General features: G+C 50.0%; 1 protein-coding gene across 1 annotated transcript; it reads right to left on the bottom strand.

Annotated features, from left to right (window-relative positions):
• Window positions 1-1,581: 1,581 nt before the first annotated feature.
• PMP22 (peripheral myelin protein 22) lies at window positions 1,582-27,334 on the bottom strand. Its single transcript, XM_006097370.3, has 5 exons — window positions 27,177-27,334; window positions 25,392-25,503; window positions 24,089-24,185; window positions 10,050-10,190; window positions 1,582-2,885 (listed from the first exon to the last, which is right to left on the bottom strand). Exons 2-5 carry the CDS (start codon window positions 25,467-25,469, stop codon window positions 2,719-2,721), a joined length of 483 nt encoding a protein of 160 aa, XP_006097432.1. The 5' UTR covers window positions 25,470-25,503; window positions 27,177-27,334; the 3' UTR covers window positions 1,582-2,718.
• Window positions 27,335-27,721: the final 387 nt, after the last annotated feature.

Here is a 27,721-nt window from a genome sequence, read left to right as displayed (position 1 = left end):
ACATGTGAGAAGAATATATCTTCTGTGGTTGTTAGGTGGAATGTTCTATAGATTTCTGTTAAATCCAATTGTTTCAGAGGGCTTTTCAAGTATTTTATTTCTTTGTTGATTTTCTGTTCAGTTGTTTACCCCATGAATGAAGTATTTAGGTCTCCAACACTTATTAGTTGTCTCTTTTCCCTTCATTTTTGTTAGTTTTTGCTTCATATATTTTGGTGTACTAATATTAGGTGCATATATGTTGACAACTGTTATACCCTCCTGGTGTATTGAGCTTTTTATCATTATGAAATGTCCTTCTTTATAGTCTATAAAAGAGAGTTTATGAAATACAAGTGCAGGCAGACTTCATTTTATTGCACTTTGCAGATGCTGTGTTTTCTTACAAATTAAAGGCAAAAGCCTCACCAGCAGGACGGTGGACTTGATGTGCTGCAGTGGTCCGGCACTGGCCCACAGTCTCGGAGGTATGCCTGTACACATTTGCAAAGCATGAGCTTGGAAGTAAGATTCCCAGCTTCCCAATCGCCTGTGTCTCACGTGCATTTCATGGCCATCTGTGCCACTGAACCAATCAGTCGGAGTCAGAGGCAGAGTGTGCTGGTCACCATGGACACCCTCAGAAGGAAGAAGCCCTGCATCATCCATGTCCAAGGGCATGAGAGTGTGAGGAGCCTGCCGGGGGCTTCCTGCTAGGTCCTTGCTACTCAGGTGTGACCAGCAGCACCAGCATGGTTCAGGCTCTACCTGGAAACACAGAACCCCCACCCCCACCCCAGACCTACAGAGTCAGACTCTGCATTTCACAGGTGCTACCTTAGTACATAAACATCTCATCATCAGTGGGAGTCACAGAGGCTGTCACCCTGGCTGTACACTGCCATCACCAGCAGGGAGGGTGCCCCCAAGACACAGGGATCGGAATCCCGGAGTGGACCCAGCATGGGATTCTAATGTGCAGCCCAATCCTGAAATTCCCCAGAACAATCAACATCTTCTCCCACGCCTCGATCATAACATTTGTGATAAACACTAATTTATAGGATACTTTCTACCCACCATCACCATGCCAAGTATCTCACACTTACTATCTCCTTTTAGCCTCTACCATATCATCAACACGACGTGGCACCTTCATTTAAGTAACATGTCCAGCCTCAGACATGTTATTTTCTCAGAATTGTATTATTTTCTCTTGACCTCTGGCTCAACATAGGTGCTCAATAAATATTGAAGAATATTAAATGCATCATTAACTTGGTATATCACAGATGCACAATAAAAGGTCAATGGGTAAAAGTACGAATGAGTCACAGCCCAGAACCCAGAGGATGACATGGTCACCCTTTTCCTCCCTCAGGGCAGTATTAGGAGCTGAAGTTCTCGGCCCTGTGCAATCAGCAGACATCTGCACAGGCTTCTGGAAGGCCTGTACAAATCTACGTTTTGGGAACCAAACTGCAATGCTGATCATCTGCTCAACTTCCTTTCCACTGAAGTGCTCCCCTCCACTCTAACATGCACCTCACACTCACACTCACACCCACACCCAGGTCCCCACAAAAACCCAAGAGAGATCAGTGAGTTACTCTGATGTTTATTTTAATGCATCTTAGTCCACACAGTTGATATAAAATCAGAAAAAGCGAAGCAAAAACAAAAAGGTCTGGAGTCTTAGCATCAGAAGGGCACCATATATACATCTACAGTTGGTGGCCGATACAAGTCATTGCCAGACAGTCCTTGGAGACAGAGAACAGCCTAGACCCAGCGGAGTCCTGGAAACTCGTGGCCGCAAGGGTCTAGAGACTCGTCCTGACCCTCCGACCGCAGGGAAATGTGGGAGTGATAAAGCTGTGTTTATGACTTATTATCATAATAATGATAGCAGCCCAGCCAGGTACAAAGGCAGTTATAAACCATTTATATTACACAGAATTATTCAGTCTCCATTCTACTTTATGGTGTAAAATTGTTAATTGAATTTCCAGTGAGTAGTTTAGAAGATTAGTGATCATAAGGAATGGTAAATACATAGCACCATTTCATAGGTTTTATTTTGTCACTAATTTCTCATCTAGACATGTGACCAGGACACCCACCTCAGGGGCGAGCATTCCGAAGCCACAGCCGTGATTTTGCCAAGGGCTCCAGTTTGAGGGTTTTGTCCACGTGCGTAAGGCTTGGCGTGGGCATGGGCAGTGTGTGCCTCTGTGAGAACACAGGTCACCACTGTGAGAGGGCTTTTGGCCATTTGGGCTTTCTACCCACACTTTGGTTTTCTAAATGAGGTGGAGTGGGAGGGAGGTATCTTCTTTCAAATGAAAGGGAAGGGGCGAGATGGAGTTATTTTATGTCTGGGTAAAACAAAACAAAACAAAAACAAAACAATAATACTGAGCTTGATTATACAGTTAGGATGTAAAGTTCCTTAGCTACTTCTTTAAGGTTTCAACACAAGGCTGATGGTCAACATATAAAGCAAACAATACTATGTACATATATGTAAAAAGTGTTATAAATAGGTTTTATAAACCGTAGATATTATATACATCTTCAATCAACACTAACCCCACCCCCCCTAACTGCACTCTGTTTGGTTTGGTTTGAGTTTGGGTTTTTGGCTAGCTTTTGGTTTTTTTGTTTCTTTTTTTCTTTTTTTAGGTTTCCTTCCTCCCTCCCCTGCGTATGCCCAGAGCCTCAGATGAACTGGGCACCTCAGTCGCGTTTCCGTAAGATCACATAGATGAACCCACTGAGCAGAGCCAGGGGGAAGGCCACCCAGGCCAGGATGTAGGCGAATCCATAGGAGTTATCAGAGTTGTAGATGTGCCATTCTGTGTGTCTCACCGTGTAGATGGACGCTGCGCTCATCACACACAGACCTGGGGAAAGAGAAGGACAATCCGAGTGAGGGAGAGATCACAGGGGGCCCCTCTCCACCCCCGACTGCAGGGTCTACAGGACCTGGGCACTTGCCCACACTACTCACTGCCCTGAACACACACACACACACACACACACACACACACACACACACACCAGACCCCCACGTGGGCTGCAGGGAGGCAGACACCGCTGCATGCGGAGAGCATGTAGGACTCTGGAAGAACCTGCTGCCAAGTCCAGGAGTGACAGCAGGGGGCTTGAAGATACAGGGACACAAGAAACAATCAGCACTCCACTTCCAATCTGTGTGACGCAGGCCATCCATCATCTTTGCCATCTTTTCTGCCCCATTTCTCTTGCTTTAACTGCCACCAATTCCCAGTTACCACAGAGTGTTCAGCGAGAATTCAGGTTGCAAGATAAACCTACCTATCTCCTTATAAGGATGGTTCGGTATGGAAACCTGTGACCACTCTCCAAATGAGGGGGTGTTTTCTGGAGCCAATGAAAGTGCAGTGACACTTTACCATTATCGGAGTTGTGTCATGGCAAGTGTTGGGCTCCAGGCAGAGCACAGGGGCAGGACTCCATGCTAATCCCCTCAGCAGGACTGTCATGTAAGACATGAACAAGCAGACAGAACAGACGGAGATGAAAAGTGAGGAGACAGGAGGAAGGACAGGACATGCAGGGGGAGGAGACTATCAAGGGCAAGCTCATTGCACCGGGCCCCTTTCAACAGTTCTTGGTTCCTCCAAGGTTAGATTTGAAGCCAAAAGAGGGTGCAACGATGTCACATACACTGGTAGGCCAGGCCACCCTCTCTGGCCACCACTGCAGCCCTTTGGTGTGGGAAGGAGAAGAACATGTCCACCTTGGTCCTCACGAAGCAGGTAAGTTCAAATGCGATAGTCCATGCCCACCATGGCTGTCAGGATCCCCTGTGGGGCGGGGTCCAGTGACCTCAGCACCCAGCCTGGAGTTGCACAAAGCCTGCTCTGTTTCCTCCTGAAAGCAGGGTCTTTGAAAGGCTCTGAGTGACTCTATTATGAATGCAGCAGGCTGTGTGGGATTCCTGCGGTTCCAAAGCTCCCGATGGTCTGGACCACCTACATCTAACCTCACTGCTATTTGATGGGACACTGCAACTTTGTTTGAATAAAGTGCAGAATTGGAATTTGTCACATTCACTGCCCTGATAATATTGTCCTTCTGCAAGTCAGAGCAGAACACTCCTACTCCACTGGCCCCCGTCGGGAAAGCCACACAATAGTCTTAGAACTACAGTGGGATCAGAGCCAGGATCCCACTACCTACAGAAAGTCTGAGAGGCAGCAAGGACATCTGTATCAGAGGGGGAACTGCAGCTGGCAAATCTGTTTTAGAGATAGAGTTTTAATCTGCTGGGGACACACTATTAGCCTTGCGGCCCATGATCCTCAGTGGTCTTCCCCCACTGCTCCATGACTCACCTCTCTAAAGTGCTAATTCTTATCTTTAAGAAATATTGAAGTTGCCTCTTGAGCTATAGCCTAGCTACCCAATGAGGGCAGGGCTATAAAAAGAGAAGCATGACCAAAGGAGAGAGGGAGGTTAAAGAGAATGTTGAGAGGCCAGGACAATGCATATCGTGTTGGTAGGGCTTCCAAATGGGGTGTGTCTAACCAGCACTGGCGTGGAAAATGCCATCGTAGCCATGGAGACCAGCTGTGCTCAGACTTCAATGGCAAAGAAAACATCAAAGAGAGAACATTCCACCAATGACCAAGAGGGATGGAGAGAGGCAGGATACACAAGTGTGATGACTAACTAGATGGCTTAATTTATGACATCTACCCAAGTGGAACCTCAGAAGCAAATGAATTTAAGTTTTGCTTTAAAAAGCAACAAAAAGAGAGGATACACACGTTATAATTATTATTGTCAGTAGACTGGAGTTTTAGGGGATACATTATTTCAAGGCTTTCTATACATAAAGCAATAGTTGTGCCCTGGAATCGAGAGCAGTTAATGCCATGAAATAGTCCTTAAAAGTCAGACGTCCCTATGGTGACGGTAAGTGAGGTCCCTATGGTGAAGGTAAGTGAGGTCCCTATGGTGACGTTAAGTGAAGGTCCCTATGGCGAAGGTAAGTGAGGTCCCTATGGCGAAGGTAAGTGAAGGTCCCTATGGTGAAGGTAAGTGAGGTCCCTATGGTGAAGGTAAGTGAAGGTCCTTATGGTGAAGGTAAGTGAAGCTCCTGACACACTGGCAGGTGCTCTGCTTTCCCCACAGGTGACAGTCTGTGCTTTGGCAGTGACCTGCCCTGAGAGGGGCCTGCATCTGAGAGTGTAGGCCATTTTTAAGTGGAAGGACACAACCTGTCCAAACAACATAAAAGTGCTGCCCATTCAAGAGTTCACAAGAGTTTCTACCTGCCTAGGGATGGCTGGCTCTGAACAACTCCCAGAAAATTCTTCCTTTAGAGTCCTCTTGAAGAGGAGACCTCAAGCCTCCTTTAGTGATGATAGCAGCTGCAGGTGAGCGATTAGAGCCCAAAACTTTGGGAGGGAGCAACCAAGGGGCCGAATGCAAAGGAAGAAAGAAATGGTGGGAATTCTCTAAACTTCCTTATTTTTATTCTAATTGGTTCAAAAAACATGCAGTGAGTACCTATTGTGTGCAGGCACTGTTCTAGAGCATCTAGATAAAGAGACCCAGCCCCTACCTTCATGGGGTGAGCGTCATTCAAAAACAGACATGTCAGTAGAAACTTCCAATATTGTATGATGTGACTTCAAGAGAGGGTGAGAGAAATGCATGGATGGGCACTGAGCCCAAACTAGGGACTGGGGAAGCCTGATGGGGAGATGGTGCTTGACCTGGGACTAAAGGATGTATAAGAGTTAGCCAGGTGAAGAAAGGTGAGAAGGGAATTCAGGAAGAGCATGAGCAAGACAAGGAAAACAGAGAGCTTGATGGAATGATTCTCTCATAAGGAGGGTGCTGAATGTGGTGCCCAACTGAAGCTGCCTTGATCCACTCAGAACAGAGGAGGCACTGTGCTCTTATTCATCTTTCAAATGATTTCATCCTAAAGCCCTGTATCTATACCTATATCAACCTGACAGGAAACAAAACAAACAGCAAGTAAAACCCACTCGGGAGTCTCCTTCTCCCATGTTTTCTGTTCCTTTCAATGACAATGAACAGTCACTACACATGTGACCTGAGTCTGATTCTGCCTATGGACCACAGTTATGAGTCATCCGGCGAGTAGGTTATTTGGGGCCTTCTTTTATGTGGTGTGCACAGAGCTCATGGCTGGTGTAAGGAGTGAAATCAATAAAAATATGCACAGCTCCTTTTCAGGTGTGCATCTATATGAATTTCTTGATGTTTTCCATCTAGTGCAACCCAATGCAACCCAGCTAGGGCAAGGGTAACTACTATCTGGGACCAGGTGGCTATAGGCTCTGCAAATGAGAATGAGACCAAAACCCAGACACAGGATCAGCATGGCCTTTGTCTAAGAAGGAGGTAGAGAAGAATCGGTGGCTTGTGAACAGGAGGAGCTGTCTGTGAAGAAATGTCCCTGAAGAACTGGCAGTGGGATTGGGGGCTGTTTAAAGGCTACACCCTGTCATTCCGAACCTAGAGGAACCTCAGTCACCCAGGGAGCGGCCCCACCCAGGAGCTCGTAAGTAGGACTCTCCAGGGATGAAGTCTGAGCACGGGAATTTTTTTAAAAAGCACCCCCTCTTCTAAAAGGTAATTCTGTTGTGCAGCTAAGCTCGAAAAGCACTTAACTAGGTGAAGATGCCTCTTGATATGTCTTTAAGAAGCAGCCAACCTAAGAAGTATGTAATCACGGAAAGACAGCTCTTAAATGTGAGACTTGTGGCTTGTTATGAAATGGAGAAAGGATGACACAGCAAAGCAGGTGGACCTATAACCACACGCAGAGCTGTAATCTGGAGCAAGGCAGACGCAGCTCCCGAATCTAGAGTCAGCCCAAGAGCCCCACACACCTCTCATTACCTTCCCGCACCCTTAGGTGACCCATTTGTAAAGATCACAGCTGCCCTCCCCCCGCCCCAAGAGAAGCTATGCAGGACAATCCAGCCTGCACCTGTCACCTGGGAGTCTGGTGGCTTCCACTTAAAATGCTTTTGGCTTTGCCCTGACCGGTTTGGCTCAGTGGATAGAGCAACGGCCTGGGGACTCAGGGGTCCCAGGTTTGATTCCACTCAAGGGCATGTACCTTGGTTGCGGGCATATACCCAGTGGGGAGTGTGCAGGAGGCAGCTGATCGATGTTTCTCTCTCATCGATGTTTCTAACTATCCCTCTCTCTTCCTCTCTGTAAAGAATCAATAAAATATATTTTTTTTAAAAATGCTTTTGGCTTTGCGGATGCATCTGCCCTGCGTGGACCCTACCTACTGTGGCAGGAACACTTTGATTTACATTCCATGATTGCGGGGCTACTTGCTTCCCTCTCCCTCCCTCCTTTCCCCTTTTTGTGTTTGTCTGTTTCAGCTTTCCTGATCTGTTTCTCCACAGTAAGCTGTAACTCCTCAGGCTGTCCCCAGTTCTCAACTCCAACTACCTTCCCTACTTTTCTCTCTAGTTGCTGGTTTCTAAATGGGATGTGAATCGGGAAACACACGTGACAACATTGATTTAGAGTTGCCACACATTTAGAGTCAGGAAATCTGTCAAATCCCTAACCCGTTTAGTTCTCAATTTTAATGGAAAGACCCTACAGCAAGTTCAAATGCAACATTCCAGAGACCTGAGGTTCCTAGAAGACAAACTTCCAGGTCCTGTTGGCTGGAGTTAACAGTTAAGAACTGAGCATTCGTAGGACTTACAACTTACAACTGCTATTTTTGGCTCAACATTTCTAATTCAAGATATGGACAGCTAAACTGACAAACTCATAACTGAAAACCGGGTCTTGTGAGAGATAAGCAGCTAGATTTGAAGGGGATAAAGGAAGAACAACTTAGTGCTTTTAAATTCAGGGGTTTTTACAGAGTTCTAACAAGGCTTGCATTGGGTTCAGAGGTGAATCAAAGCAGTGAAGCGAGTACGGACAGTAAATACGCATCGGAAGATTAGAAAACCTCAACTGCTAAGAGCTTTTTGCTGAACGAAATACTTTAAAACAGGGCAGGGCCAGCATTTGCGACTTCATGGTCGTTAACTCTGGACTTATCAGGACGTGGTTGCAGAGGCATTGTTACAGGATTTAATGCTGAGCTAGCTCAGTGGGAGAGGAAAGGGCTGCCTGCTCTGAGGAGCCCCTGCAACAGCGACGGGCTTTTCTCAGCCAGTGCTTTCAGTCTAAGTAGTTCTGAAGGTGCAGGCTCTTATTCATCACAGGTGCATGGGACCTTAAGAATAGTAAATAATGCAAATTTTCCCTGAGCTTCCACTGTAAATCGGTCAATGAAAAATAATGCAGAAAGCAGAGTTTCTACCTTGGATTTTGTGTTCCTTGGAAATGGTGGTGTATTCTGCATCTCTCAATATAAAGAGGCGCCTACCTGTATTCATCCCCGTGGTCTGAGGGAGTGGGAGCATTCAGGTTATTCTCCCCCAAGGCCAGCTTACTCATCAGTCAAGTAACAAGCTTGTGCAGATCAAATATAAATATTTCATGAAACTTCTGCTTCCTAGGTCTATATTACTTTATCTTGAGGACACATCCATTGCTACAATGGGTATAATCATCATTTGAATACCCATCACACTTAAATGGTGAACCAAAGAAATCCCAGAATACATTTTAGGCTTGTGTATCACCTCTGGAAATGGAGTGAGTAATGATAACTCTGCTGCTAGCATGCCTACAGATGATCTTACTGCATAATTAGTAATTTCACAAAGCTGGCGACAATCCAGGAGCTTGGTTTGGTAAAATAAAACTGTGCAAGTGCAAAGCACTATTTGGTTTTGAAACCCTAACACTGTGCATATTGAAATGTTATATTTAAATATTTAATGGGAAGTGGATCTCCAGGTTACTTGCTTTTTCCAGTAACTCTCTGGCTTTTAGAAAAGGTCATCAATATTCAACCTCAGGCTGTGTCCATCCATACAGCCCTGTGCAAGCCATTATATCCATCCATCCAGAATGCATGGGTTGTTTTCAACCCTCCACATGACTGCTTCTGAGCACAAGTTGGTGACTCAGCACGGGGGACATTCTGACAACCAATTAAAACAAGATGCCATTTGCCTACTCGGATGGCCAGAATCTAGAACATCTCACAGCAGCCAGATGTACTCTGGTCCATATGGAGTCTGTGATTTAGTAACTTGGGCTATAGAACCCGCCACATTTGTCTCTTATTCCTCTCAATGTCCCGCTGACTCAGTCAGTTGGCAGTCAATGGACAAAAGGCTGAATTAGTAGAGTAAGACACTGTTCAGAAAAGAGAGACAAAGTCAGAGGATTCGCCCTCTACACTAGAGGCCTCTAGGACTCTCGCATCATACAGCCTGTCCAATGGGGGGGCTTGAAAGCAGTTTAGGGAGGAGATAAAGATCTTATGTGCTGTCAGGGACCCCTGTTTGGGAAATGATGGCGGGTTATACAATGGTGAAAAAATGAAGACACCTGAAGTGACAACAGGAAATCAAGCCCAGGGGAACGGAGAAGCTGTAGTGCAGGAGAGCAGGAGTTTGTTAGCGTGGCTTCATCGCTGCAGAGTAAGAGACGCACCCGAGAACACCTTGGCTGTTCTCAACAGCGCGTCAGGGCCATTCTCTAGGCTGAGGCCGAATAGCTCCCTGGGGCATAACCTAATCTCTAAGAATCCATCCTCAGGACTGGCCTCTGCTGTACTGATACCCTCAGCATTGAACTCTGATCGTGGGTCCATATTGCAGCTTTCTTCCTGGTGACAGGTCGGATTGGGTCAGGAACCTTCCTTCCAGAACCCTAACTCCTATTTCCTATGCACACCATTCCATGAAGAAGTGGGTAGTTCCCTGATTCTAAGATAAATGCTCAGGTGCACACACACACACACACACACACGCACACATCTGTACTTTATGAAAACCATCCCATGAGCAGACTCAGGAAACATCAATCACTCCGGGGCCACACCCTTCTTCTAACTGATCAGGCTCAGCTCCTGCATGCACTTCATCGTCACCACTTACCAGCAAGAATCTGGAAGATCCCAGTGAGGTAAAACCGGCCCCCTTTGGTGATGGTGAAGAGCTGGTAGAAGAACAGGAAGAGGGACAGCACACTGAAGATGATGGACAGGATCATGGTGGCCTGGACAGACTGCAGCCATTCTGGAGGGAAGAGATACGGGTTAGCACCACCAGCATGGCCAAGGGAGGGCCTGGTCACGAGGAGCATGGGGCCTGGTGCACCATGACCCTTGAGAGCCACAGTCCTCCCAGGCTGCACAAGCCCTCTTTTATGAGCAAAATCGGACAATTCACTTTTGTCCTCTTAAAAGTCAATTGTGGACATTTTAGGAAAGGGCTGTAAGACAATATCTACAGTCCTACCACTAGCAGTTAAATTCAAATTAAAATGTATTGAGTTGCCTTCCAGTCTTTCTGCCAAATGTATTAATTACACATATATGTATGTGTTAAAGAGGGTCTGAGCCCCACCCACTGACTTCTCTCTTCTCCACTTCAGAGGTTTCTGAAGGGCTTATTGGAATCCTTACATTACAATAGCTTAAAACCACTGTTCAAAATGTTAGCATCCCCCAAAGAATATAGATATCTTGGGGATGGATGGGAATAAGGAAATGGTAGAAAATTGGAAGAAAATGCTGATGGAGAAGAGCTATGAAGATCCATTTGCTCAGCGAAGCTGTATCTGTTCTTGGCCAATCTTGACCCTCATCATTAACCTCAGCGCAGAGCAGTTTGTGCTCAAATCATGTGTGCAGTGGTCATGGATTACACTTCCGCCTCTTTATGGAACCCCCTCGCCTTAGATCAAATCTCCAGGCTTCCTTCTGAAAGTCAGGCAAGAAAGAGTTCTGGAGTTCACCACCTACTGCAAATAATGTCATTTCAGCAACCGAGGAGGACTGGACACACCTGGGCTCTGCTCTCCAGAGGGAAACCCAGAGCGTCCACTTAGCAGAGCTGCGCTGGGCCTCGCCCACCTGTCACCTGTGTCCTTCCTTCCAAGTGCCAAAGACGCACCAGACATCACTGCTCTGAACACGCAAACGCAACCGGAAGAGCCCGGGGTTATCTTCTCTGCTCAGGAACCCGCTAGTGTGCAACGGCTCAGAAAAAGCACGTTGATGCGCAACACAGCACCCACCGCTATGAAATGTGGAGGGTTTATAATCCTAGCTGGATATAAACCTGGTTTAGGTTACAAGTCATAGCTCATGGTGAACTTTAAAGGTGCTGGGTAGATTAACTGTCACTGGAGCTTCCCATGAGATTTTCCAGACACAGGAGAGGCATTAGAGTTGGAAGGAACAGGAGAGGTCGACTACTTCAGCTCCTTTGTCCTGGAAGACAGAGGTGTCCAGGGACGTCTGGATGAGCCCACTGGCACAGCCAAACCCTGAGGGCCTGACTCCAGCGTGGTGTCCTTTTCACTGTGACAGAACATGTGCTTTTTTATTTTTTCAATTTCTTTATCAATTAAAGTAAGAAATCGATGTTGAATGGGTTCTGAGCCATCCTGGCTTCATCTTTATATATCCCCAACGAAACGTTTGTCTCCAGCACAGTGGTTCTCCTGATGAACCATCGGCAATAAAGCTAATGTTGCCATCACATTATTATTTTTAAGTAAACCAATTACCCAGCACTCCAGTAGGTGAAGCTAGAAACCTAAAGCAATCTGAGACAAGATGCAGATCCACAACTAAAACAGCGCGACTCAGCTTTGCTGGGGGCGGGGGGCGGGGGGGTCCTCAACGCACACCCGCAGAAGGAGCGTGGCTGGCGCAGACCACATCCTGGGTTTTCCTCTCCAGGTCTGAGATCTCACCTTAGTCTTTACCTCCACTGCCATGACAACGGGAACTTCTACCAGACCTCATATGGGGAGAAAACTCAGAATCTCCTACATGGTTTTGTTAAATCTACATGAATAGGGAATATCCCTTAGACTAAATAATGTAACTAAATCCTTCTTGAAACTTCGTTTACCAATAATTTGAACTTTAGTCCCATTTCCATTACAACTGAGATATTTTGTCAATAGTTGCTTCTCAAATCAGATCAGAATTAGTAGATCAGGAAGCTTTTATGCAATGAGCATTTGTTGAACACCTACTGTTTTGAGTCAGGCCCTTTGGTTGGTTAACGCCCTGAGGACTAAAGTTAAAGAGGAAGATTTTCAACTAGAATCACAATAAATAAAACACATACATAAAGATAGTAAGTCCAATTACATCATCAATTACAATATATGTGAATGGATTCAAGTAACTCATACGATGTAGAAGTTCATTTTGAATTACATCATTCTTATGTATAGTCTTATATAAGAGGTACACCTAAATCAAGTAAGAAAAAAATCAAAGATTTTTAAAAGAGGCACCAGGCAAATATTAACAAAAAGAAAGTAGGTAGCCCTAGCTGGTTTGGCTCAGTGGATAGAGCATCAGCCTGAGGACTAAAGAGTCTGGGGTTCAGGCCAAGGGCACATGCCTGTGTTGTGGGCTCTATCCCCATTGGGGGGTGTGCAGGAGGCAGCTGATCAATGATTCTCTCTCATCATTGATGTTTCTATCCCTCTCTCCCTCTCCCTTCCTCTCTGAAATCAATAAAAATACATTAAAAAAAGAATAAGGTGTACACACAACATGATGTCATTATGTAAATACACACCAAAAAACTACATGTGTATACATATGTACACATGCATGAATGTGTGTGTGTTCATTGGAAATGGAAGCAATGACTTGCTATACTCATATCAATGGTTACCCCAAGGAACTGGAGCTAGAATGAAGGACAATTTGGTTCAGAAGGCCTTCATTTGACCTATATCATTTGATTTATTTTTAATAAGGAGATTATTTTCATGTAATACGTAAACAATTAGAACCAATTTAAAAGATGACACGGTAAAGGAGACATGGCAGTCAGTAAGAAGTGAGAATTCCCAAACTCAAAGCGCTAGTGGAGCCCTGGGCAGGACTGGGTCCCCCTGCGAGGAGTGAAGGGACTTTTCTTTCCTCAGCCGCTGGCCATTCAAGCTGCTGATGGGCAGAAGGGGAAACAGAGACCAGGAGGAAGCGCTGGGTAAAGATCCCAAAGCCCAGTTGGTACTGTCCCGAAGAGAAGCCCTCGATGCCCTGAGGTGATTCCGAGGTCCATAAGACTTTGCTCCACAGCCTAAACCACTCGTGGGAACTGGCCCAGACCAGCGCGGCAGCGATGAAGAGCTGACGCCACACGCTCCAGGCACGCAGGTGCCTGGTCCCAGGTGAGGATATGGGAGCCCCGACTCTCCCTGGCGGTCACGCGCTCTGGTTAGAACAGGGATGGCTCTGTTACCTAGTTCTGCTGACCACATTTTTAATTTGCAGGCTACCATGTACCAACCTCTGCAATAGCCCAACAGATCAGATGTACGGAAGATAATTATTAGTTGGATGCAATGGAACAGCTGCCAATGGCAAACCTGTTTTATACAGAGCAAACCTACTGTGAGGCCAGTTGCAGGGGGAAGACACCTACCCAAGCCCCGGGATAAGTTCGCAGTCACTACCAGAGACACAGCCAGTGCCCACTGCCCTCCTCCCGGCCTCCCAGGGCCTCGTAAACATGGTGGCATTCCCAGTGGCAGCCTTTTCATCTCCATCCTTGGTGCTGAGCACAGGAATGAAAAGCCCTAAAACTCTTAGCAGACCTACTGTTCTAATGCGAGGGCCAGGTGAAAAGGCTACTTACAGCCTTTGGACATGGGCCGTGGCTGCAGGCAGACCCAGCTCCCCAGGAGATACGGGGAAGGGTGAGTGGCTCTATGATCAAAGCTCACTTCAAGGTCAGATTCCTGCCACCGGCAGCTAAGCAATGAAGGAAGTGCATCTGCCCCCTCAGCTGTATTCTTAGCCTGGGCCCTGCAGACCAGTAAGTTAAGGGCCCAGAAAGGATGAAGCATTTTTGTTTTATTTGTTTATTTTTTTATCCTTACCCGAAGATATGTTTATTGATTTTTTAAAGAGAGAGAGAGAATCATTGATGTGAGACAGAAACATGGATTGGTTGTTTCTCATACGCGCCCTGACCCAGGATTGAACCCACAACCTGGATACGTGCCCTGACCAGGAATGGAACCCACAGCCTTTTGGTGCATTGGATGGCACTCCAACCAACTGAGCCACCAGCCAGGGTAGACGAAGCACCTTTAAATGTGCATTCACCTGGGTCCTCCTGCACTCTCACTGCCAGTACGGAGCCACCCCCTCTTGTCCCGACTGCCCTCCAGTCCCCTTCTGGTCAATTCAGAAAAGCTCTCTGACTCAATCAGGAGAACAGTTAGAACATAAATTGAAGAGGCCACGGGAGAAACAAGCTGTGAGGAAAGAGGCCATCGGAGGGGACGAACCCAGCTGCCAGAGGCAGCACCACACAGCTGCATGATGCTCGGCTGCTCTCAAAGGCCCGGGGCTCACAAGGCTGGGCCGCCACCCTCACACCTCCCAGCCCACAGCCCTCACACAAGTCTCCATTTTCCTTACTTCTTGGAGACAATGTCATTCCAGAAATAGTTGACTTGCCAAGAGGCCACCATCCTAAACAATGTGGCCTTTGCGCTTGGCTTCGCCCACCCGCTGGAACATGTGGGGCCCAGCAGGTCCTCCCCCAGGACCTCAGCCCCCCTCCCCCAATCCAGATCAGCTGCTGGCTTTGAAATAGGGTTCAGACCTCCAGCCAGCTTTGCTGCGGCCCCTGCAGATGGCGAGCCCCCGTGGAAAGCTACGTGGGTCTTCAGCCCACAGACGTGGACCCGGAGCTCAGAGCGAGGAGGAAGCCACATGAGCACGGGGCATGTTAACTAGGGCAGAACCTACGGCTGGCAGCCAGTGAGCACAAACTGCTCAGGCAGGGGTTTCACTAAACCTGACACAACCATTCAATTAACTGCACTCCCAGGCAGGAGGCTCCCTGGAACTAAGTAGGCACACTGACTATTTTCCAGCGTCTAATTTATATCTATGGTTTGACACCAATAGTCTTGTTCTGCTAACAAGTCCTTGGACTTGGAAAGGAAAGACAATACAGCCACTGAGGTACCTGAAGTACCTGAAAGTCAAGGCCCCTTTACAACCTGGTTGGAAAATTCTAGTTGCAGAAGGACCAGTTTAGGTTGTGTTTCCCAAAGAATTGTGGTGGGAAGACTTACCCACCAGTTGATTAAAAAAAAAAAATTGAGGGTCAAGTATATTAGCCTCCCTCCTTGGACACGACAATGAACAATGACATGTAAAGCAGTGTTGGGGGAGGGACTGCTTAACTTTCAAATTTTAGTTATCAGAGAATTTTTTCTAAGAATAGCTCACTTGGAAATGCTGGGTTTGGCCATTGAAAATGATGGCGAGGAGGAGAAAGACACTTTTCATTGCCTGACCATGAGAGGTTTTAATGGAGAATGTACTTAGAGAATGACTGAGTTCTTTTCAAGATCTTTGGGTTTAAAAGGCATTCTCCATGTAAAAATAATCTAAGCCCCCTCTCCTTTTTAGTCCTAAAGTATAAAAAAGGGCCAAGCATCATGCACTTAAGAACTAGACCTAATATGGCCCCTGCCCACATCACAATGTACCACTGACATGCTCGTCCCCCCACACACCCTGCTCTCCTCTGCACGCCTCCTCCAGTTCCTCTCAGTGTCCAAGGCCCAGCTCAAAGGCTGCCCCACTCAGGATCCCCCCACATCACCACTGCATCCTGCATGTGATGTGGCACCCACTCCAGGTCCTCCTCCTCCGGGCCCACTCCATCAGGCAGCCAGGGCCCTGCCCCAGCTTCCAGTGGGTAGAGCAAAAAAGCAAGGACTCCTGATGCCCAGGCTCCTGGGTTTTCCAGGACAACACACTGGGGGTGCTGAGAAGTGCAACAATCTGTCTGAAAACAAATGCATAAATGATGCTACTGCCTTTCCTTGCATTTGGAATCCACAAAAGACAGAGAAGGCAGAGGAGGGGGGAGGGGTACAGCAGAGGGAAAGAGATTCCTGGAATCCTCTAGGCATCCACAAGCCAACCCCCATCCAGCCTCAGAGCAGAAGCTGCCTGGGATGGGAGGAGATCCTCACACAGCGGGACTCTGAGGCATCTCCCCAGCACCAGAGAACCCCTGCCAGAGGGAGGCATCATCTAGAGCAGCGGTTCTCAACCTGTGGGTCGCCTAAGACTATCCGGTCGAACGACCCTTTCACAGGGGTCGCCTAAGACCATCCTGCATATCAGATATTTACATGACGAAAATAATTTTATGGTTGGGTCACAACATGAGGAACTGTGTTTAAAGGGCCAGAAGGTTGAGAACCACTGAGGAACTGTGTTTAAAGGGCCAGAAGGTTGAGAACCACTGATCTAGAGAAAGGAAGACCCCAGGAGATAAAACTGTGGTCTCCAAATAATTGAAGAAACAGTCCAGGGACCCTAGAGAGGTTTAGACTCATTAAGGACAAGCCCTGCAACTGAATAAAACCCAAGCCTAGCGCATCACGCATGAATGGAGACCACCAGAAACGGCTGGACAACAAAGTAATTTCTTAATTGACACATGGCATGGCATTCCTCCCACATCACCGCCACATCTTCCCAATCTCGCCTGCCAACCCCTCCTGGACCCCGTTCTCTCTGCCCCTCCTCTCCTGTTCTCCCCGGTAACTTTATTCCCCACATGACGGGGAACACCCGTGTGGACTAAGAGCCCCCACATCTGAATGTCCAGCCCAGACCTCTGCCACGAGCTAAGGACGTCCAAATCCAAGTGCTCTGCTCACATTCCACACGGTCTGCATAACAGCCAGAAGAAGCTTTCGAAACTCAATCACAGTTCCGTTTCAAGCCCTTCAGTGTCCGGCTGTGCTCAGTGCCGCGGGCTGTGAAGCCCCAGCGACCGGCCCTCTCGCCCCTTCCTCCGCCAGCACACGCAGCCGCCGGCCAGCCCATCACTGGTGGACACATCCCCTTTCCTGCCCAGGCCCTGGCCTTTCCCAGGACCTCCTGCCCTTTCCCTCTGTGTCCTTCAGGGGACTGTCCCCTCTGGCTTTTAAGTCTGGATCCACAGGACCAGGAGAGGAGGAGGCTTTCTCCCAGGGGCGGCTTTCTATTTCACACCCGCTCTGTCTCCTGCAGAGCACTCGCACCATCACAGTCACTTACTTCTCTGTCTCCCCCAACTAACGTGAGCTCCCCAAGAACAGGGTCTTTCGGCTCTGTGTGCCCAGTTCAAGGAGTAAGTGGGGAGGCCACACTGTCAGCTCTTCAAAGGAAAGGGGCTCTCCTGACAGGTAGTGAGTTCCCCGTCACTGGTAGGATGAACAGCGCAGGCAAACGGCAGAGGGGTCTGAGCTGGGTGGGACAGGGTGAAGGAATGGGCCCCGTGACCTCCCGGGGCCGTGCCAACGCTGGGCATCTGTGTGCCAACGACTGCCCACTCGGAGGCTTCCTCCCAGGCACCGTCTCTCACCGAAAATCAACACCCGCCACCTCAGGCCGCATCCCGGCCAATCCCGCTACTGAAATAGTACAAGGGGTGCTTTCTGGACTCTGGTGAAATCCTAGGCATGCAATCTGAATTTTTTAAGAAGCAAACTCTGTGAGAACATTCCAAATTAGCTCCTGGCTGCTGGCACCTGAGGAGAAACGGGGAGGGTGGGAACGTCAGCATGATGACGCCACATCCCACCCCTGGGCCTCCGCTGCCGGCTCCGGCAGCCCACAAGGGCCTGTAAAATTACTTGGACAGAGGTTGTGGGTTGGCCCAGAGAGCCACAAAGATGTTAAATTGCCAAACATGGACCCATAAATGCAGAGGGCCTCCGTGTTTGCTAAACTCTGACCAAAAGCTGAGCCACAGACGAGGAAATGGTCGAATGCCCTTGCCGGAAGGACAAGGCCACTAGCGGGGTGAGCGAGAGGACTCCGGGGCTGTGGACACGGACCACAGGAGACCACTGCGTGCTGGCGGGGGAGCTCCGACACTGGCGAGATTTGTTTTCCTAATTTTCCATCCGAAGCACTGGACGACTGCTGCCCACAACTGCTGAGCGCCAGGAGCTTGTCACTGTCGCTTAGAAAGGAAGGAGATACGGGGGCCCATTCTCCTGGCTTCTGATCCTGGCCCAGCCCACACTCTGGGGCAGAGCAGAGCTGCCTGGGGTCACTGGGAAAAGGGGTGCATGTGTGTGGCTGCCTTTGTGCACAAGAGGTGGCAAGGGACAGGGACCCCCTGGAGGAAGGCCCAGTGCTTTCCTTCATATTTTGTGTTGAGCACAGGCCTCCTCTTTAAAAAGGAAAATGCTTCAAGAATGAATACACTTTATGTGCCCTGTAACACGGTATGAAAAAGTTTGTTAACTCTCTTCTGAGGCAAGAGGTTCCTTGGAAAGTGGGGACAGGGGATGGAAGGCGGGTTTTACTGAAGACAAGCTCTGCCTGCGTCCTGCCTCCATGTGATCCTCTGGCACTGACGAAGGCAGGCCAGGGGCAGGTCAGGTCAGGGGCAGGCACGGCCAAGGCTGTGCCTTGTAGTCCCAGAACCGGGAGCCAGACTCTAGCCCCCAGCCCTTGCTGCCACATACCAGGTCCACTCGGCCAAAGACAGAGTGGGAGAGCACTCGTGCATATCTAGGACTTAAAATCTGGATAATTCTGAGATTTCGAAACAAAAAGCATTGCTAGACAAATGCATCACTAACCTCTGGCCAGTAAATTTTAAACTCACCTGTGGTATGAGGACCCCAGGAAGATGGGCACCTTCAGGACTTGGGGGGGAAGCTTGGTGCACCCCCATCCCAGGCCCCAGCCACAGCTGCTCAGGTCTTATCAGTTTGAAAACTGGGGCTCCAGGGACTGGCCTCATCTGTCTCTAGATGGCGGCCCACTGTGCACACGCTACCAAACAGGCCCGCTCGCCATGCCCTGCGCGCCACTTCTTCATCAAGGCAGAGAGAACCTGTCTGTTATTCAGTGCTAATTTCCTAACATAAAATATTGTCCTCAGTTATTTTATGAACATGAAATGAAAGGTCTAGAAATGAGTAAGGCAGCAGAGGAAAGGAAAACCACAAAGCTGACAAGAATCCGTGACCTGCAGTAATCACAGAACTGGACTGAAACGGCACAGGGAGTTTAACACTGACTGGCCTTGCCCTGATGAGGGAACTAATGCTTTTGTTTCATGATTCCACTTTGTAAGATTCCTGACACATTCTGCCTTATAAATGTTCTGGACTGTTATTCTAAGTTGGAATAAAACAGACATCGATAGAACACATACACGACAGAGCAGGTCACATGAAATCAGAAATGGATCCATATGCACCAGACTCCTGACTTGGGTCTAAGGACCTAGGGGCTGCTCCGCTCCCCTTCTCCTTGCTCTGTTCCTACCATTCTGCCTCTGTTCCTCAACCCTGCCAGGCTCCTTCCCTCCCAGAGACCTTGCTGGTCCCTCCGCCTGGAACTTCTCTGAGATAGATGTCCATATGCATATGGCCGACTCCCGGTCATCCTCAAGGGGTCACTCCTCCAAGAGGCCCCCTCTCCACCCACTCCACCTGACCACATTACCCTCTCTCATTCTCTCTGTAGTTCCTACCAGTGCCCACAATGACCCATGTTTGTTTACTGTTTCACCCAGGAAAACGTAAGTTCTCACTCTTGTATCCTCAGTGTCTACAATGGTACCTGTGCATGGTAGGTATTCAGTGAGTAGTTCTGAATGAAAGAACAGAGGAAGGGGCTCAGAGGAGGGAAGTTCATGATCAAGGACCTAAGAGAAGGCTGATATTCCAAGGGGGCATGGAGGGAAGACGGACGGCGAGCTCTCATGGGAAACAGGAACAGGTCAGGTTTCTATAGGCCTTGGCACTGACTGTCACCAGGAAGTTGGGACCAATAAGGGGCCTCGGACAGGTTTTAATTCGAGAATGCTAGGATGAGGTTTGATCTTAATATCACCCTGGATTCCATATGAAAAATGAGTGACAAGGGAGCAAGAAAGGTTAGGAGTTCAGAGGCTGCGACAGCAACTCTGACAGGTGAGGGGGCCACACACATGGGAGGTGAGTGGCCGTGGCTCCTATGATGACTGAGAACAGAGACAGGAGGCGCGTCAAGGCGGATTCTGTGCTCCGCTTGCTGGCAGTGGGGCAGCATCCACCCAAATACTAGACACTGTCTAAGGGCAAATGGGGTGGAGGACGGTGAACACTGCCTGGCGGGGCTGCCGCTGAGACCGCCCGTGGAGCTGCCTAGTAGGTAGCTGGGTATGAGGGTCTGGGGTTCAGGAGACAGGTCTGGACTGGAAGGAAACAAAGGTTCAAAAGACACTGTGAATAAGACTGCGTTAGTGACCAGGGAGGTGAGAGAGAGGGAAGTGGAAGGATTCTGCGTTCCTGATATGGGTCCTGTGGAAAGGGGCTGCTCCTGACGAAGCCCCAGAGGTAGTAGAGACGGACATTTGAAGAATCCCACATCTGCTCTGAAACTGCCTGGGCCCGGCAGAGCCTCTGTGCAAAAGGCTGAGTGGCTATGGAGAGGGGCAGGCAAAGCCAGGGAGAGAAGTGTTCCCAGCCGGCTGACTGGGAGGTGCTGGCTAGTAAATGTGTTTGAACTGAGAAGTCATGCCTCTCCCAAGGCCAAATGACTACATTCTCAGCCTCCCTTATCGCTAGGTGTGGCTGCGTGACTAAGTTCCAATAAAGATAGAAACAAGTATGTGAACTATGTGGGGATGTTTCAGTAAAAGGGAAGGGGACATATCCACCTCCTCCTCCTCCTTCCTCCAGCCTATTGCGTGAAGCATGGATGAAATGGCTGGAGCACTAGCAGCCTGCAGGTCCATGAGGATGAGGGCCAAATCCAGAAGGTGGCAAAGAAATAAGTAAGAAAGTGCCCGACAACTGCAAGAAACTGCCATACCTCTTGAGATTGCCTACTTTCAGACTTTTTTTTAAAAGAGAGAGAAATACGCTATCTCAGTTAAGCCACCATCCTTTGAACCCGTTCTGTTGTATGCTGTGGATCCTATCCTGAAGAGAACACGAGCCGGCTGGTTAATTGCTTTCCCCTGGCTTTAGGTCGTGTCCTTGCCTTGATAGGGAATATCCTCCTCTTTGCCCATATTTATTTAAATCCTGCCCATGCTTTGGAGGATGGATCAAGTTCACCTCCCACAGGAGACTTCCCTTCCACTTCCTCCCTGAACCCTGGCACTGCCTGCCAACCCCTACTCCTTGGGCATCTAGCCTAAGCTGCCTTCACAGTGGTTCATCCCTCCACCCTGACCTCCTGACTCCTCGAAGAGGCTCGGGACCATCAAGGACATAGGCCTTGGATTCCCTGGACCCAAGAGGCATTCACTCACTGCAAGGTCACCATGAATCTGCCCCCAATAAGCCCCTCTCACCTCTACCTGCAGCCAGGGGCAGGGTGGGGTCAGAAAGTATGTCAATAAATTCTAAAAGTGGAAAGACAGGCAGGAGTGAGGGCAGTTTGTAAGATATCTAAAACTACTTCAAATATGCAGAGGCAACTTGGGGGAAAGATCTGATATGCCTCCTTCAAACTATATAACACAGATGTTTGACCGCCATACAGTTAACCCACCAAGAGGCATGATTCATATAAAAAACAAAATGAACGGCAACCCCAAGAGGGTAGTGCTGTAGCCCCACAAACATAAAAATGAGCCCCTTCAGAAAAAATAAAAAGTCGTGTTAACCAATGTATTTTCATAGACCACACGGGCAACATTCTGCATAAATTGTTATCAGTAACAAATTACTTTTGATTTGAGTAAAATCAAAATTATGTTCCAAATATTCTAAGAGCAAGTTCAGACCCAACTGATATAGTTCATTTGTGAAAAGACTAATTTTTAAAAATTATATATTTTATCGCCTTACTGTCTGCCACCGAAATTGTTAAAATCAATCGAAAAAGCAGCAAAGGCCCAGAGAATTCAGCCCGTCAGAGCTGGATCTGTCACACAAGCTGACTAGTCAGGGAGATGTCACCAGAGACAATGATTGGAGAAGCTGAGATGGAAACTCCCGATGCAGTGGATCAGCCCGGGTCCGAATAACAGGGTCTGTTTAAGGGCGTGTCCAGATTTCCTCACCAGTGAGAGGTGAGAATGCGGAGAAGCCACGCTCCCGGACTACACGGAAACCCCAAAGTCAGCATAAATAAACACGCACAAACCCCAGGGGTCATACATAAACCCCGCAGGGTGCGCTTGGCACCGAAGGCCCATTCAGAGAGAAGTTTTCTGGTTGAAATGACAGTGCCTCTCTGAGACCGGCATCTAGCGTGGAACAACACCCATTTAAAACTGCAGCCGAGGCCAAGTGCAGGGCAATAACAGGCCAGGAGGCTAACATCGCTGTCCTTCCTGCAGACGGTGTGAGCAGTTTACATAGCCGCTCCTCCACCGCCTCACTTCTGTTGAAACCCAGCTGGCTTCACCATGCCTGCCCAAACTGCCTCCTTCCGGGCCTCAGAGTGCAGAATTCCATGCCAACTCCGCATGGCCAGATGCCACTTGGGACCTGTGCTTAGGGACACAGCCTGGCCCCGGGGAAAGCCTGCCTTCTGGACTGAGTCACCGCTGTGACCACCAGGTGTCAGTGGCGAGCGAGGAGACTCCCTTCCTGAGTTCTCAGGGCACTTCAGCTGACCCTGGAGCGGGTGACACCCACGCTGTGGCCCTGGGGACAAGCAGCACTATCTCAGATTCTCAGGCACGTAGGAGCACTTCATTTACTTGCAACTCACCACACAACCCCACTGCACAACTTATAGGATGGTTTTAATTCAATACTTAGACAAAAGGCTAAGGACTGCCCACTTCAGCAAGGACTGGGGCCTTGCTTTTCTTCCCCCAGGAAAGTGGAGAACAAAGCAGGGTTTCTACTCCTTGCCAGCTCTCCCCATAGAAGCCACCGAGTGACTATTCTAGCAGTTTCTCTGTATACTGAGGCCCCAGATGTTTAGTTTGTGATGCTTCAGTGGCAGCTTGGGTGCTATTGGGTGTGGAGCATAGGAGGCTAAACCCGGCAAAGAAACTGGCTACTTCACCGCCGGCTCTGATGAGCTGAATCTAAACTGGTTTCTTCCATCAGGTATAACGTCTTCAACAGAAATACTGGCTTTGTGAGTCACTGCAGCCACAATGAAACCTGCATATTATTGGTCTTTTAAACCCAGGGTGTCAGCAAAGCAGGGTCATACCTATATCTATTCCCTCTGTAGGCGATGACACTTCCTGTGGAACACAAGGGTATGCCGGCCAGGCTCGCTGTATCCTCAACAGCAAGCTCCTTCCAGGGTCCACGTAGCCACTAAATATCACCCAGACACCAAAAAGAATGCATCTATTCCCCCTCAGCCTTTCCACATCCAGACACATGCCCCTGCTGAGCACTGCCCCCTCCGAGGACTTGAGAAATCTGGCAGGTTCTTCCACTGCCATTATCCCCTTAACTTCAATCTCAGTGAGCCTGATTCCCAGTATCTCACAAGCCAGGATGCTGAGAACAGAGGAGAAACACAAACTCCTGGATGAAGGACCCTTCCGAGTTCAGCTGAGGCTTTTGCAAACAGCTTCAAGACCCCATCTTGCACAAAGAAACACTCAAATGTTTATATACTAAAGGGCCTCACTGAGTCCCAAACCTTGGAAAGACAGTTTTGTAACTGGGGGACCAGAGCTGGCCCAACTATCCTTGGGACGATCTTTATTCACAAGAAGCATTACACTTAATGATGAGGGGGAGCTCAAGGGCATTCTGTGGGTACAGAGCATGTACAACGATAGCCAGGACAGTAGCTTAGCCAGGGAAGCGACTGCCCCTCTCCTTTTGTCTTAATTCATGGCCCCCTGTCACATTCCACCCAACCCCAGCAACAACTTTTGAGCCTGTGTCTCCCCAAAACAAGGGCTTCCAGGTCTGAACAAAGAAACCTGCTACAGACAAGCTTGCGGGAGCAAAATGCCATTCTTACCGTTTGTTGATGACAAGACACAGACGCGTGTGTTGCCCCCAGGCATGCTACAGTTCTGCCAGAGGTCCATCATGTGTCCGTTGCTCATGAACCATTGCTAGAAAGAACCGGACATCCTAAATCAGGCGAGGCAGTGAGGAGTGACAGAAAGGGGAGGGAGAAGACCCTGGGAGAGCAAAAAGGTGCTTCATCAACCTGCCCCCTGGCCTGCCCTTGCACTGCCCGGTGCTGCCCAGCCAGAGCCACTGCCATGCTGGTGAGGAGAGTGGTGCTGGTCTGGCTCAGACACTGTCAGGGGGAAGGCCAGGGTTGGCCAGTGAAAAGCACTTTGTAAATGGGAAAGCAGCACACACATAAGTCATGGTGTGCAGAGCTGTGTCCTGTGGTGGAAGGAGCCTGGGCTCAACCCGGGCCCAGCTGCCTCCAAGCCTCCTCCCCACTTGGACCTTCTGCTGCTTCCTTATTTATAACTCCTCCCAATCTGACAAGACTATCAGACACAATTAACGTGTTTTAAAATGCTTATAAACGATAAACCCGAATGTTTATAAAATCCACAAGTCCGGAACATAATTATTTCTCAACCTTTGAAACAGACAAGAAGATCCTGCCTGGGACCTGCCTTATATGAAGTGAGAGCCACAGCACCTCGCTGCCGGACGCCGGGGTTCACCTCCCCAGCCAGGAAATGAGTTTAGAATCTCATCTACTTGCTGCTCAGTGGTTTTGTAACTCAAGTTGCCCTGATGGCCTGTTCAGACAGGGGCACTTTTCCTAAGAAGGTGCTATGTTCACGTCATAAAGCAAACCTGAGACTGTGAACTCTTTTTTAAAAAAGCCAATTTTAACTTCCCAATTTTAAGTCCTAACGGGTGTTTTGCGAATGAAGCTGCCCATCTGACCTATGACATTTGGGAAAAAAGCAAACCTTCATAACTATTCCACTTTCTCAACAAACCTGCATCAGGAAAAAAAGCTAAACAACTTTACCAAGTAAAAGTCTGGGGATCTGGATCTGCCCTGAGAGAGGCCTGGCAGCTAACCTAGTCCAGTGTTTGCTTCCTTCTTACCCCTTCATCTGCTCTGGTTTTCTCAAAACAACCCAAAAGGCGCAGATTGCCAGAAACTGCAAAACGCTAGGGCACTTCTGGGACTTTTTGTTGCAAATAATCAAGTAGTCCTGAACTGGGGGGGCCGGGAGGGGGAGCACAGGTGGAGTCCTGGCCTCAGGAGGCCCTAGCTTTGGGTGAGGACTGGATGCCCGCAGCCCCTGCCGCTGGCCCGCCCGCCGCCGGGCACTCACGCTGACGATCGTGGAGACGAACAGCAGCACCAGCACTGCGACGTGCAGGACAATGATACCCAGCAGCAGGAGGAGCATTTTGGCGGCAAGTTGTGATCAGCGGAGTTTCTGCCTGCGGGAGAGAGCACAAGCTGGACGTGAGGCCGAGCCGACTGGCCCCAGCGAGCTCCTGCGAGGGCGGGAGGGGTGCGAGGGAGGTTCCCGGCCGCGGAATGCCGGGCCTGGCGCTGCGCCCGCGCCGCCTCCCGGACGGGGGCCCTGCACGCCCGGCGGCCGCCGAGAGGGGGCAGCAGCGGACCGTAGGATGTCCGCCCAGCCTCAGCAGGGAGGGGGTCCCCCTACCCCAGAACATCTTCTGCTTTTGGAAAAAACATGTGCTAAGTCAGTCCAGGAGGAGAGGTTTTTCCAAAATGAGGAGCAGAGGCCAGAGCCCGCCTCCACCCACCACCCCGGCGCCTCCCGGAGTAGCCCGACTTGGGGAAGGGGTCAGAAAGTGGAGATCAACGCTCCCTTGTGGAGTGAAGGTGGGGGCGAGGGGCTAGGCGCCCAGATTTCCGAGAGAGGCCGGGGGGCAGCAGGGGCAGGCTGGGCGGGAGAGCGCCTGGCAGGGAGTCGGTTTCCCAGATCCCGGCGCGCTCCGCATTCCGTTGGTCTCCAAGTTTCCACTCAGTTCTGCCAGCGCCCGGAGCCGTCCTGGCCCCAGCTCAGCAGCCTCTCTGAGACACTGGCGGTTCGAGGAGAGGCGCAGGGTGGCGGGGGGAGGGAAGAAAGGCGGAGCGAGCCCCGGACCCGCCGCTTCCCGCCGGCCGCGCGCGCCCCCTCCCACCCCGCAGTCCCTGGGCGGGGCCTCCCACCGGGCGGGCGCCCCGCAGGCCCGCCCTGCAGCCCCTCGGGGCCCTAAGCGCGCGGAGCCGGGACTCCCGCAGACCCGGGACTGTGAAACCTTTTCTGAAAAAGCCAATGTTAGTTAACTTCCCAATTTTAAATCCTGAAGGGTGTTTTGTGAACTAAGCCGCCCATCTAATGGAGCGGAGCAAATGTCGGTGGGAAGCAGAGGCGGAGGGGAAAGGGTCCAGTCCCAGGAGAAGGGCAGCGGCCATGGCGCGGTGCGGTCCTCGCCCCTCATTTCAGGGACCTTGGGGAACTGGAGACGGGGTGACTTGTTGGAGGATAGGGAAAGTTGGGAGACCCGTTGAATCTTTGGGGACCATTTCAGGACGGAGTCATGGGCCAGGGAGATGTTTCATAACTCGGTTTTAAAGCACCCAAAGCCAGGCCCCTTCATTACCCTCCATAAGCAACACCCTGAAAGAAATCCAGGGTTGTACAGGGAGAAATCAGCAGTTTTCTGAGGTCTCCCAGAAGGTTTAAATAAATCCAGTGGCTCCTAGGGCCGGGAGGGGCAAGAGGAGGAGGATCAGCATACAGCTAGAAAGCGGGGAACCACAGCACCCCGGGATGTCCACCGCAGGCACTGCCTTGTCAATGAGTCCCGAGTAGGCTCCTTTCCAGGGAGGCGAAAACTGCTCCGCCCCTGCCCCATATCCCGACCCCAACACCCGCGCCCCTTAGGTTTACAGATCAGCCGCACCCCACTCTGTACCCTTAAGAACCCCGTAGGAACCGCAAGGGACAGACCCTGGTCTGCCTGCCCACGCCCGATGCGGGAAGCTCAGGGACCCGGCCAGCCGAAGCCTGCGCGGGCTCCGCGCTCTCTGGCACCATCGACGGAAGATGCCCACGTTTCTCCTCCGTCTCCTCCACTTTCCCGACCGAAGCACTTACAGCCCAAAGGGATAGCGGTCCCCGATCCTCAGAGCGGCCTCAGGCCCGGACTCGCTGAGTTCTCCGCCGGCTGCAGGCGTCCCCAAAGACAGCTGCTCTGCGGGCTTCGCGCGCCGAGCAGGGGCGGGCGGGAGGCTCCCGGCCTTCCCTTTAACGGGAACAACGCCCTGTCTGCGTCGCCGCAGTGGGGTGTGTCCCTGGGTCAGCGTGTGCGGGAGGGCGGGACTCGGGGAGGAGAAAGGGCAGAAAGTGGCGGTTGGGGGCAAGAGACAGTTATTCGCCTTCAGGGCGCCTCGGGAGAAAGTCAATCACTGCAAAACCGCTGCGACTTTTACGGGAAACTCGGAGACCGCGGAGCTTTCTCCCCTCCGCTTCCCCTCACGCCGCCGAGTTCATGGAAACCGAGCGCTGACCAATAACGTGGCCCCTCCTCCCCCTCAGCCCACGTGGGAAAAGCCGGCCGGAGTTCGCCCCCGCGGGTGCCCAGCGCTGGGCTCCGGGGCCTCACTCCGCAGGCTGAGTTCACGTAGGGACCGAGGCTGGAT

The sequence above is a fragment of the Myotis lucifugus genome, unplaced genomic scaffold, assembly GCF_000147115.1.
Source record: "Myotis lucifugus unplaced genomic scaffold, Myoluc2.0 scaffold_199, whole genome shotgun sequence".
NCBI classification, from domain to species: domain Eukaryota; kingdom Metazoa; phylum Chordata; class Mammalia; order Chiroptera; family Vespertilionidae; genus Myotis; species Myotis lucifugus.
The sequence above is the reverse complement of the archived record's forward strand: the minus strand, read 5'-3'. Positions and strand labels throughout refer to the sequence as shown.

Bases quoted from the DNA above. Each gene is read 5' to 3' on its own strand.
- PMP22 (XM_006097370.3), bottom strand. From the start codon at position 25,469: ATGCTCCTCCTGCTGCTGGGTATCATTGTCCTGCACGTCGCAGTGCTG. The intron at 24,186-25,391 runs GTGAGTGCCCGG...GGTTCTTTCTAG, and splicing joins TCGTCTCCACGATCGTCAGC to CAATGGTTCATGAGCAACGG. The intron at 10,191-24,088 runs GTAAGAATGGCA...TCTTCCCTCCAG, and splicing joins TGTCTTGTCATCAACAAACG to AATGGCTGCAGTCTGTCCAG.